Source organism: Oncorhynchus keta, chromosome 10 (assembly GCF_023373465.1).
Source record: "Oncorhynchus keta strain PuntledgeMale-10-30-2019 chromosome 10, Oket_V2, whole genome shotgun sequence".
Lineage (NCBI taxonomy): Eukaryota > Metazoa > Chordata > Actinopteri > Salmoniformes > Salmonidae > Oncorhynchus > Oncorhynchus keta.
Genome location: NC_068430.1, coordinates 56083022 through 56096256, shown reverse-complemented (window position 1 = coordinate 56096256; position 13235 = coordinate 56083022). Strand labels below are relative to the sequence as shown.

The window sequence follows — 13235 nt, the reverse complement described above, 5'->3', positions numbered from 1 at the left end:
CTGACGGCAGTTTGGTGTCATAACCGATATCAGTTGGTAAATGCTAACCTTCGGTGGCCACTAGCACGCTGGGGAAGTGTGCTCTTCGCGGATTAATCCTGGTTTCAACTGTACCGGAAAGATGGCAGACAGTGTGTATGGCGTCCTGTGGGCGAGCGATTTTCTGATATCAACATTGTGAACAGAATGCCCTATGGTGGCGGTGGTGTTATGGTATGGGCAGGCATAAGCTATGTACAACGAACACAGTTGCATTTTATCAATGGCAATTTGAATGCACAGAGATAACGTTATGAGATCCTGAGGCCTATTGCCGTGCCATTCATCCGCCGCCATCACCTCATGTTTCAGCGATAATGCACAGCCCCATGTCGCAAGGATCTGTACACAATTCCTGGAAGCTGAAAACATCCCAGTTCTTCCAAGGGCTACATTCTCATCAGACGTGTCACTCATTGAGCATGTTTGGGATGCTCTGGATTGATGTGTACGACAGCATGTTCCAGTTTCCGCCAATTTCCAGCAACTTAGCACTAGGGTTGAATGGCAGGAACCCGGTTACCAAGATTTACCGGGATTTACTTTTCAAAACCACTCCCTTTACCCGGGATGAATAACTGCAAGAACCGTTAAATTATAATAAATTATTAATATGGACAGCATGGTGTGAAATTGAACTGTTAAATTATATCCGATGTGTAAACATGAGAGCATGATCACACAGTCGTCACGGAACAGCTGGTGCTCTCATTAAAGAAGAAATCTTCGTCCAGTTCGAGATGAGTAATCGCTGTTCTGATATCCAGAAGCTCTTTTCGGTCATAAGAGAGGGTAGCCGCAACATTAGGTACATAATAAGTTACAAACAATGTGAAAAAACCCCACACAAAATAGCAGTTGGTTAGGAGCCCTTAAAACGGCAGCCATCCCCTCCCTCATGGTTTTCATGGGTTTGATACCATTCTGTTCACTCCATTCCATCCATTCCACTCAATTCCAGCCATTATTATGAGCCGTTCTCCCCTCAGCAGCTTCCACTGATGTAGACCTATCATCTGTCTCATCATGGTAACTTTTTAAATTTATTATGACAGGTAGGCCTACATTTGCTGCAGCATAGCCTATGCTACAGTAATATAAAGACAGAATGCACATTTAATTGACCTATCTCCATCTGGTTTTCGGGGTCCCCTTGTTTTTTAATTATAAAGAAAAAAAAACTTTTTTAAATTACAGCTGCATTGTTATAAAACAGACTATTACTCAAATATCGTTGCTTTAAATCCGTGCATGCGCTAGCACTCTCTCTCCATCAACTAAATTCAAATTGCATCCAAAATAGATCCTGTTCTAGATTTATATATAGCCCTATAAATAGATGTCTATGCCTACCTTTTTCAGGTTATACATTCAATGCAGTATTAGCCTTATATTTAGATAATTCATGATGGTTTAGGCAGAATAAGCTTCTAATTTATAGCCTCTGTCTCTTGAGCAATACCTGTGATCTGCTGGCCTCTCATTAAATAACGCTCCTTAGCTCTTGGAGTACCATACAGGAAAAGCTAGACTAGAATAGCTTGCTGGGCATTTCTTATACAAATAGACTATTCCAAGAAGGACCCAAGCAGTTTTTTGCTGAACCTTAAATACAGCAGCCAATAGAACTCACGGGTAGTTTGAAAGAAGAGTGAACGGGCGCAATGACGGTAGGCTATAGCAGTTATTTATTCAGACCCATAACCGCTCAATCTTCGTAAGGGAAGCGAAAGCGTTCTGCATCTAATTCTAGTCCTACATTATTCAAGGACGTCAATAGAATGATGAAGATAATGACAATGAAACCGTTGAAAGCAAGGATGGAAGGAGGCAACAATAGAGAAAGAGGAGGTAGGCTAATAACATTAGGGGAAATATTATGAAAGGTATACAGCATATGCGTCAGCCTACTAATTATACAAATAGGCCCTATAATATTTCAACATGTAAATCAAATTCACTAGCTTATACTTGTAACTTTCCAGGCCGCATGTTCTGCACCAGAATCGCATGTCTCTTCTGCTTTATCATGGTTTGAACGATGTGCGTAATTCCAGTCCATATAATACAGTGCAGCAATACAGTTCACACTCAAAAAGAGTAGCTTACTGGAGCTAGTTTGATTTATTTACCCAAGAGAGCATATAGTTAGCTACATCTATGGCCTTTTATGTTATGTTTTTCTGTCGCGTTTAATGTGCAGTAGCCTATATCAAATACAGTATGTATTGTATAACGGCACGGATCATTTGGACTTAGACTCGTTAAATGTTAATGTAGAGCTCATAAAATGTATTTATACTGAACAAAAGTGCAAACGCAACATGCAACAAAATATTTGACTGAGTTACAGTTCATATAAGCAAATTAGTCAATTGATATAAATTCATTTAGGCCCCAATCTATGATTTTCACATGTTGAGGCAGGGGCGCAGCCATGGGTGGGCTTGTGAGGGCATAGGACCATCCATTTGCGGGCCCACCCATTGCAGAGCCAGGCCCAGCCAATCAACATATGCTTTTTTTTCACACAAAAGGGCTTTAATTGCAGACCGAAATACTCCTCAGTTTCATCAGCTGCTGATCTCAGGTGAAGAAACCGGAGGTGGAGGCCCTGGGCTGACGTGGTTACACGTGGTCTGCGGTTGTGAGGCTGGTTGGATGTACTACAAAATTCTCTAAAATGACATTGGAGAAGACGATGGTAGATAAATAAACATGACATTCTCTGGCAACAGCTCTGGTGGACATTCTTGCTGTCAGCAGGCCAATTTCACTCTCCCTCAAAACTTCGGTGGCATTGTGTTGTGTGACAAAACTGCACATTTTAGTGGCCTTTTAGTGTTGCCAGCACAAGGTGCACCTGTGTAATGATCATGCTGTTTAATCAGCCTCTTGATATGTCACACCTGTCAGGTGGATGAACTATCTTGGCAAAGGACAAATGCTCACTAACAGGAATGCAAACAAATTTGCAGACACTATTTGAGAGAAATAAGCTTTTTGTGCATATGGATAATTTCTTGGATCTTTTATATCAGCTCATGAAACATGGGACCAACACTTTACATGTTGTGTTTGTACTTTTGTTCAGTATAATATATGGCTAATCAGGCTCAGGTAGCAACAGGTTTGAATATTCATGGTAAACAAAGCTTTAATCAAATCCAGACATATTTACTGTGTATGCTTAATAATGCTTCTGAACGGGAAAATACTGGGTTACCCGGAAGAAAAGGGATTTATTCTTGGGATGGATTTAAAAATAATAATAAAAATACCGGGAAAATATTCAACCTCACTTGGCAGAGCCATTGAAGAGTCGGACGTCATTCCACAGGACACAATCAACAGCCGGATCAACTCTACGCAAAGGAGATGTTGCGCTCGAGGGAAATGGTGGTCACACCAGATACCGACTTGTTTTCTGATCCACACATCTGTGACCAAACATATGCATATCTGTATTCCCAGTCGTGTGAAATCCATAGATTAGAATCGAGTGAATTTATTTAAATTGACTTAGTTTCCTTATGTACTGTAACTATAAAATATTGGTTGTTGCAGGCCGCGTTCATATTTTTTCTGCTCCGTGTAATCAGGCCACCTTTTCACTGCTATTTCCCATGATCCTTGTATTTGTGTGTATTGTCATGTTTAATGCTGTTACAGTAAGTCCAATCTATGTTCTCCTCCAGGCTGAGGGGACTAACCACACCTTTTCACTGCTATTTCCAATGATGCATGTATGTGTGTATTGTAATGTTTAATGCTGTTACAGTATGTCCAATCTATGTTCTCCTCCAGGCTGAGGGGACTCAGCAGCTGTGACTCCACTCCTTCAGACCCCACTGATCCGCGACAGTCACTCTTATGTTCTACCTTCATGCCTAAACGGAGTACTGTACCTTTCACTTAGAACCAGGCGATCTCTTTGTAGTCTGAGTGGAACATCCCCTCAACTTAAATGAACTTGTCAAAAATGTCACGCAGAACCATTCAATGTAGTGAAGGTATGTAGGAAAACAATTTTTTGGTGAAATATCTAACATAGAAATCTCCACCTTCCTGCCAATGTTGGTTGCAATTACCCAACACAATGTATGGTACATTGTATAGACCACATGCACGTTAACAGTGGTGTATGTTTTCACAAATTGTAATCACTAGTGTAGGATTTCAGTTGTAGAACTATACTTTTAATGTTATTTCACTAAGTATTTTATGATGCTTGAAATGTGAGTAATCTGCTATGAATTCAGTACTATTGTGAAATAAAGATTTGATCCTAAAAGACAGATTCATCCATTCAGTTTTTCATCTAGATGTTTTAGAACTACCAATTTATTGTTTATCACTGTCAAATAAATATTTCTCTCAAGACATGCCTCCAGTGTTTTATAGTTGCATTCTTCCTTCCCACTCTTGTATCCATCCTGCAGCCCTCCTGCCAAAGAGCTGTCATGTAGTGTGACTAAGGCATTCAGATAGTAAAGTTATCCTTTTTCAGCTCGCGGTCAGTTGATATTCAAATATTGCAAAAATATGAGCACATTCAAGTTCTTTCCAAAGTTTACTGAAGTGGCCAGCTTGCTGTATAAAATGACAATTGAGCGATTTTTGACCCATTCACCTAAGATATTAAGTATGCTGTCATATTGGTGTGAGCTTAAAAGTGGTTAATTTACTATTTTTGGGGAAGATTGGCGAGACTAACATGAAATCTCAACTCTAGCACTAACCTGAGTTTTGTCTAAATGCTCTGTTTCAAGCCATTTGACTATGGGTTTTAGTATGGTAATATTTCACTAGTGCACCTTCCGACCATCAGGGTGCAGGACAGTCTTTGCTAGTGAAAACTAAGAGGAGCCTAGCTTTGTTTCTGCCTCTCGAAGGCTACCGAGTGAGAACAGCTGCATTCTGGTCTACTTGGCCCTGTGCACCACCAACAGTAGTTGTTATCAGTGAGGTGCATTGCTGCAAGTTGTCATTACTGTTATCATTATTATTCATTACAGAAAACATTTAAGAACCAAAAGAGAAATAAATAGATTGTTGGACAAATTCAGGTAGGTCCCTTCCCATTTCGTTCCGCTTGCTTCCGTTTAATAAACCTTTTGCAACAGAATCGGTATAATGAACACACCCTTGGTTTGTATCCCAATATTGTGTTCATTGTTTTCACAGCCTTTTAAGTAATGAGAGTTTAAGACCATACAATTAGGAGTAAAATTACTATGCATGTGTGGGCTACTATAAGGACAGAACGTTTAAAAAAATATGGCTCAGTTGACACAAGAAAGACTTATGACAACAAAAACAAAGAATGGGTTAAAACAGTATCAATAAGGACAACGTGTTTATTTTACCATTCATTTTGGCCCAGTCAACCCCTTGCCTTCCCACTGCATATTGTCAGTGTGCTGCTGTAACTCAAAATTAAGGTTTTTAGCTTTTCTCCCCATACGGTGATTTCACCTTCAAACAAGTCGTTTGAGGGTAACCGCTAAGCGAATTGATCTTAATGCTTTCCAGTTGTAAACATTAGTGGTGTCCAGTCACAACAGTGTTTCAGAAGTCTCCCATGCAACTATTCAGTAGTAGTTCCTTGTTGTTCTAGATTTGATATCACAGTTATACAAATTAAGGTAAAAACCATAATCATAGCGTTTGGGGGAGAAAAAAAAAACATTTTGCAGACTGTGGCTTGAACTAGTTGTGTAATAACACAATTTGGACTGATGCCCAGATATCACATGACCTGATGGGCAGCAAAATTGCATCCCTCTCCTGGGTCCTTCCAAAAGTTAGTCTGTATTGCCCTCTCTGTGACTCGTGTAAAAGGTCCCGTCTTTTGATGAATCATGTCACAGGACCTGGATTTTAAACATTCATTTTAAGCCTTTTCCAGAAATGAGAATTAGACCAAAAATGAAAGCAATTGTATGGTGCTGGACTGTCTGACGTAAAAAGAAACGGGACAGCTTAATGAAGAAGGTAGACTCAGCGATATGATGTAGAAAGTAAACAGCTGAGTGGGTCAATTTCCGCAACTACTAAGAGCTTTTACACGAGGTTCAACTGCTCAGCTGTTTTGGTCTTTTATCTACCATGCATATGCGCATATACGGTGTGTGAGTGTCGTCTTGCATCTCGCTTGTCCAAACTTCTGTGCCGCTGTTTGGGTTCACTGAGAAATGTCCTTGTTTTTGAAAGAAAAACACTTTTTTTTTTGTCCATTAAAAATATCAAATTGATCAGAAACAGTGTAGACATGGTTAATGTTGTTCAATTACTTTTGTAGCTGGAACGGCTCATTTGTAACGGAATATCTACATAGGCCCACTATCAGCAACAATCACTCCTGTGTTCCAATGGCACGTTGTGTTAGCTAATTACAAGCAAACATATTGATAAAAGTTACCTTGTCCGAGAGAGATTTGCACGGTTATCAAAACATCACACCAGGGTAATCCTACACGAAACACAGACCTTATATGAAGTAGTTTAAAAAAAATACCATACTGAACCGTGAAAAAACAATTGGAACCACATTCGGGTTTTACTGCTAGGTTTTATGGAATTATGACTTGTACAAATGTATTCCTAATGTTTTGTACACTCGGTGTATGACATTTTATTTTGAATTTAATATATCTTACGGAGTTGTTGTCTATTTACTGCTCTGTACTTTGTCATGTATTTGTAGGCTTTATCTGGACCCCAGAAAGAGTCGCTGCTGCATATGCAGTAGCTCATGGGGATCCTAATAAACTAAACTCGTCATTTACACGTTTGAGAATGTGCTTAGAAATACAGATTCATCTTCACAACTAATCAGGTACACATTTGCAAATGATGTTAACTACAAAACGATTCTGTACACTCAAATCATTGTCAATGATTTAACTTCATAAACAACACTCAAATATACATTTCTTAGATTCTTCCCAGACCTCAAAAGAATAAACAAAAATTGAATTTCCAACTCTGTTGACTGCCTCATTTATGGTTCAATATTAGGTCTACTATTAGCCTACTTGCATAGTATAATTTGGGTTAGCCTGACTGTGAAATACCAAGATTGTGAAAGACTAAGATTGATGATTTTAGGTCATTGAGAGTACATGGCACTGTTTGTCATACAATTTTTCACTTCGGCCGTGTTTCCTTCGCTTGGCGGGACGCTTAGGATTTCTTTTTTTGAAAGAAAATGTTGAGTGTACCCACTCCAGGCACCACGACACCTCTGCTGCAGTAGGCTACTTCTAAAAAAAACGGCAAATCACATGTTCCAACTCAAGTCAGACAAAATAAGACAAAAAGAAACATGGTGTGTTTTACAGTATTTACTTTATATTAGGATAATTTGATAAAAACTTACAGCAACAACAGGGCTTTTCGGGTCCAATGCAATTTCTCTAGTCTCCACACAGAGCCCATGGTATTACTTTGGATGACATTAAACAATATATTTAGAAATATCAATACATATAAAAAGCTTATGAATCATATAAACAATAAGGCACCGTGTCAAACCAGACCATTTCAATTCCCCAACCGGTTCTATTTACTCAACCCTGGAATGTGTCCGATTCACGTACGGCCTCGTATAAAACCGCATCGAAACCATATATAAATATCTATATGGCTCAGCTCGAAAACATGAAGTGTAGTAACCTTAAAGAGAGTGGTGTGATCCGAGCCTACTGTTAACTAGTAGCAACACACATTCTGCTAAGATCTCGCCCATAACGCACCTCTGCGTGACAAAAGCTAATGAGGGGCTATAGCTTTAACCCAGACTTTAGAATCAACCTCTAACCTACTATGCCATTGCACCTGTCCTGAAACAAACCCTAGACCCTACTCCCGCGTCTCTTGTGTAAAGCTGAAACACTTTTTCCAGGGTGCAAGAAGCCTGATGCACCACCCTGACCACTGCGGGGGCAGGGGCTAGGCATTGCTTCTGGTTGGGTCTCGTTTCTGGTTGGGGCCTGTGTGTATCCAACTGCTACCAAATCCTTGATGCAAGAGGTCCAAAATACATAGCGAAGTCAACTATAAACTAGATCAAAAAGCTAGCTTCCAGTCAAAAGCAGCAGTTCAAGTCATTTTGGTCTCAGACGGATGGGCTTACTCATCACGCCAGGCTACAACTCAACACATTGTCTCCATTACAATGACTGTATTTTCGAGCTACAATATACTCTTTGGGGTCAACATGCACACACACTTCTATTGCTTTTTTAGAGTTTTTACACTAATCTCATTTTAGCATTGTAAAAATAAAATGTTTTTGTCCTTTACTCATCTAATGTAAAACTCAAAGTACGGTTACTTGGTAATGCTGACATTCAATGTTCCACCATCACATGGGAAGAGTGTACTGCAGTCTATCATAATAGTCTACGGACTACTTTTAAAGTACAGAAAAAAAAGGGAGGAATTTGGGTGAACTATCCCTTTAAAGCAGACTACTGAGTCGTCACTGCAATGGACTATAGCGAGTACAGGCAGAGAGAAAGTTGGACAATTCCAGATCAGTCCCACTAGAACACAAGGCATAAATACTCACATGGTTTGGCATTGTTTTTTGGGGGGCTTTGTTTTCAAATCAAGCTGAAGGCTTACTTACCTTTTCTACGCTAAAAAGCTGTTTTGCGCTCAATAGTACAATGAGCTAATACATATGTTTTTCAAAACAATATATAGGATGGAATTGTATGCATACACCAAATGAAGTAGAAAGTTCAGGCAAAAAAGTGAGAAAACAAACTTAATTCAGAAGGGTATTTTTGTCCAGTTGCGTCTGTACGTAGATGTTATAATTTGTATAGTATATTAGTATGCAGGTTTGCTAACTGTGTTTTAAAATGGCAACGCTCTTTTTGGAACTCTTGAGATGCACAAATGTACCTTGCTCCAGTATCGTTTGGATAATGGCAATATGGCACGGCCAGTGCAGTGACTTTTTGCAATCAATATTCCACGATATGAAGTATACAGTGTTGCGTAAACTTAACAGTCATCAATGCATATTTGGTCTCAATTTAGCTCTGTGCATGTCTGTGTGTGTGTGTGTGTGTGTGTGTGTGTGTCCCAGTATGTTTTTGAAATCCATACTTTAGCTTTGTCTTCTCTATAGCATTAGATTAATGACACAGGAGAATATAGAGTATATTAAATGAGAATCTTTCACATCTAGAATATTCCAGGCAATGAACACTTAGTAAAGCCATTTATGAATTCAGAAACGGATCGACAGAGAGCGAGAGAGAAGGAAAAGTAGCAAAGGGGAGGAAAGAAAGTGTGTGCATGCGCGCTAGTGTCTAGTCCAGAGAGGACATGTCCAGTGGGGTGTGTGTGTGTGTGTGTGTGTGTGTGTGTGTGTGTAGTCCAGAGAGGACATGTCCAGTGGTGTGTGTGTGTGTGTCTAGTCCAGAGAGGACATGTCCAGTGGTGTGTGTGTGTGTGTCTAGTCCAGAGAGGACATGTCCAGTGGTGTGTGTGTGTGTGTGTGTGTCTAGTCCAGAGAGGACATGTCCAGTGGTGGTAGGGGCTCTCTCCAGTAGGAGAAGTGGCTGTACTCAGGGCAGTGGAAGGAGGATGAAGTCCCATCCTTGGAGATCTCAGGGAAGAAGTGCTCCACCAGCTCACCGAGGTGTGTGTACCTGTGACACACACACAGAGCATAATGTACTGGAGCTATCGCAGCTCTATGGATTCAGTTTTACTTATCATGAGTCAACTGATACTTTATATTCAGCTAATTGGAACAGACATGACACAGCATGCTCTAAACCAGAACATGCAGTTATTATGAGCAATCTTTTTTTAAAGAATGTAATTAAATTGGGACTGGGAAAATTGGACTGCATGTGTCAAGTGTGCACTTATCCAAAGTGCACTTATGAGGAGTTGACTCTTCTCTTCTCGGTTGGGTGGTACACTTACGATGACTTGTTCCCTTTGGTCTTCTCTTGAATGAGCTCTCCTTTAGGGTTCACAGTGAAGATCCTGGTGTCAGGGACACCCACCTTCTTATAGGCATAGGCATCCTGAAATAACAACACTCAACTCAAACTTCATTTCAAATATATTAGAAACACCTCAATCCATCACCCAGGGAATGGATTTAGAAACACAGAACAAACAAATAGAAAATGAGTCATCGGTGTGTGTCCCCGAACTGACACACAGTAAGCAGCAAATATCAACCAGGGCTTGACATTTAAAATAAAAACTCAACACTTTTTTTCATGTCCGAAAGATCAAGTCACTTTTCCAAAAATAGAAAATGGTCTGTAACACCATGGGCCAAAAAAGTGACTGACAACTGTGTTGTATGTTGAACGGTACCACTAAATTAAAAAATGTATATATAATAATTATTATTATTGCCATACAGAGAATCAGACAAAAATTGCATTCAAGTCTGTCTCAAAATACAACACTGCCACTTTAAGACAAACCTTTCACAAATGTCTCTCAATTCAGGTTTTAGGGGAGATCTATTGATAGCATGGGAGCCATTTGTCAATTAGGCTATTCTAAGAACATTCTATAACGTTGGCAAAATTACATGGCCAATATCGAATTGAGGGGAATCCATGTTTTCCAACGCTGTCAGATGTTTCTCAACTCCCGATATTGAGCACTTGAGAGACTGTATTACAACCGAAGTAGGCTATGTTGCCTTGGTTTTATGAACACACCCGTTCAGCTGCGTGTGCCATTTGCGGTTATTCACAAGTGCTTTTTTTTAGGGCATAGGACATAACAATGACATTAAACACAAGCAAATAGCTGAACAGCCAACTACCCAAATACATTTGCCAGACTACACGATATGTTTTGAATCGGCCATCTAGTTTGTCTGTTGTGTGTCATTATTTCATAGGCTAACTACTGCTGAAATGTCCCATGCTCTCCTCGAGCAACAGCCCCCTTGCACTGGCACACGCGCGAAACAATAATTATACTCCAATGCGCTCTGCAGAGAATGGGAGAAGGGTGTTCAACTGATCGGAGTAATTGTTTGATACTGTACATTTTTTACTTGTTGGACAAGCAGAATATAGATTTAAGTTGTCAGAATTTTGTATATATACATTTTTACTTGTCCCGGACAAGCGGTAACGTCGACATACTGTCAACATACTAGGCTCACCAATACTGAGAACGCACGGTCTAACGTGCACGTCGTTTCCCGCCATTGGTTCATTTTGGTACAGCCCATCCCTTTATTTAACCATCAGCTGATTACCAGCTGTGGTCAAAGACACGTGGGTCTGGAAAGATGATTCTCTTCCTTAATAGTGAATTCGTACAAGATAAAAAAGCCGAAATGAATATGACATCCTGGCATTTAAAGCACACAACATTTTCACAATTTGAAATACTATAAAACTCCATAATTTCTCATAGGACGCAAGTCGGGGAACGGGACAAGGCCTGTGTCAGTACTGTACGCGTGTGGCTTACATTGGTCCTGTTACCGAAGGCTGCGTAGAAGGGCTGCCTCTGGGGGTTGAACAGATCTCGGATGTCGGTAAGGCAGGCGACCTTAAACACCTCAGGCTTTTTCTCCACCACCTCTCTGTGCAGGGCAGAGAAGAAACTGCTGGGGGCCAGCAGAACAGGGCCCTTGGGGAGGACGGTGCCTTTGTCGTTCACCCACTGCAGGTAGCCCTTGGTGATATCGGCCATGCCGATGGCCCGCGCCGAACAGTACAGGAACTTGTAGCCGTTCCTAGGAGGGAGAGAGAAAGAGTGAGAACGAGCAAGGGGAGAGAGAGTGCAGGAGAGAAATACAGAATAATCTTGTCAGTTATCAACAGCTTCTAATGAGAAGCTCAGCATTGCATATTCAGACCAGGATGTGTCACAATGTCACCCTTTTTGGGCACATACAAGTGTTTCGGCACCAATGCGTGCACAGTAAAAGTTAAATGGAGGGGATCATGAGGCTGCTTCCTGTTCATTATGTATCAAACAGAAGACATGTCCAATAAGAAATGTTCATTTTCGTCTCAAAAGGTTTTTCTGCAGTGTGCCCTACTGAACATGACCCTGGTGTGAGCGTAGGCACTTACTGGTGGATTTTGTGGTACAGTCGGGCGATGCCCTGGTGCGTCCAGTCTTTCCCCAGCTGAGGTAGGATATGCCCAAGAGCATCAGACCTATGATGAGTAAGGAGAGAGTAAGTACATCACTGAACACACACATATACACTGGGGTTCGAAATTATTGACACCTTGATAAAGATGAGCAAAAATGACTATATAAAATAAATATATTGTATACAAAAAAAAAAAACTGAAAATTATAGTATTTTATACTAATCCAATTGCTCATGATTACGGATCATCCTGAATGAATTGTGAATAATTGACATGTTATATTTTTATCATTTAGCAGACGCTCTTATCCAGAAGCAATTAGGGTTAAGTGCCTTGCTCAAGGGAATACAGATATTTCACCTCGTCGGCTTGGGGATTCAAACCAACAACCTTGCGATTACTGGCCCAACGCTCTTAACCGCTAGGCCGATTCTAGTACGACCTTTAAACAGGTTAACATTCACAAGGCTGCAGGACTAGTACGCTGAGCATGACCAGCTGGCAAGTGTCTTCACTTATATTTTCAACCTCTCTGACACAGTCAGTAATACCTACAAGTTTCAAGCAGACCACCATAGTTGCTGTGCCCAAGAACGCCAAGGTAACCTGTCTAAATGACTATCGCCCAATAGCACTCACATCTGTAGCCATGAAATGCTACAAATCGCCCAAACAGATCAATAGATGACGCAAACTCTATTGCACGCCACACTGCCCTTCCCCACCTGGCCAAAAGGAACACCTATGTGAGAATGCTGTTCATAGACTACAGCTCAGCGTTCACCACCATAGTGCCCTCAAATCTCATGACCAAGCTAAGGACCCTGGGACAAAACACCTTCCTCTGCAACTGGATCCTGGACTTCCTGATGGGCCACCCCCAGGTGGTGTGGGAAGGGTAAACTTCCGCTACACTGACCTTCAATGCGGGGTCACCACAGGGGTGTGTGCTTAGTCCCCTCCTGTACTCCCTGTTCACCCACAACTGCGTGGCCGCACGTGACTCCAACACCATCATCAAGTTTACCAATGACACGATGGTGGTGGGCCTGATCACTAACGACGATGAGA

General features: G+C 40.9%; 1 protein-coding gene across 2 annotated transcripts in view; it reads right to left on the bottom strand.

Annotated features, from left to right (window-relative positions):
* Window positions 1-7373: 7373 nt before the first annotated feature.
* Window positions 7374-13235, bottom strand: part of LOC118388999 (phosphatidate phosphatase LPIN3-like) — a 36405-nt gene continuing 30543 nt past the window's right edge. For both annotated transcript variants that reach the window (XM_035778653.2, XM_035778650.2), the window contains exons 16-19: window positions 12138-12224; window positions 11527-11794; window positions 9997-10100; window positions 7374-9713 (exon numbers count right to left, since the gene is read on the bottom strand). In XM_035778653.2, the coding sequence (XP_035634546.1) occupies window positions 9566-9713; window positions 9997-10100; window positions 11527-11794; window positions 12138-12224 (607 nt within the window). In that variant the 3' untranslated portion in view covers window positions 7374-9565. The remainder of the gene's footprint in view (window positions 9714-9996; window positions 10101-11526; window positions 11795-12137; window positions 12225-13235) is intronic.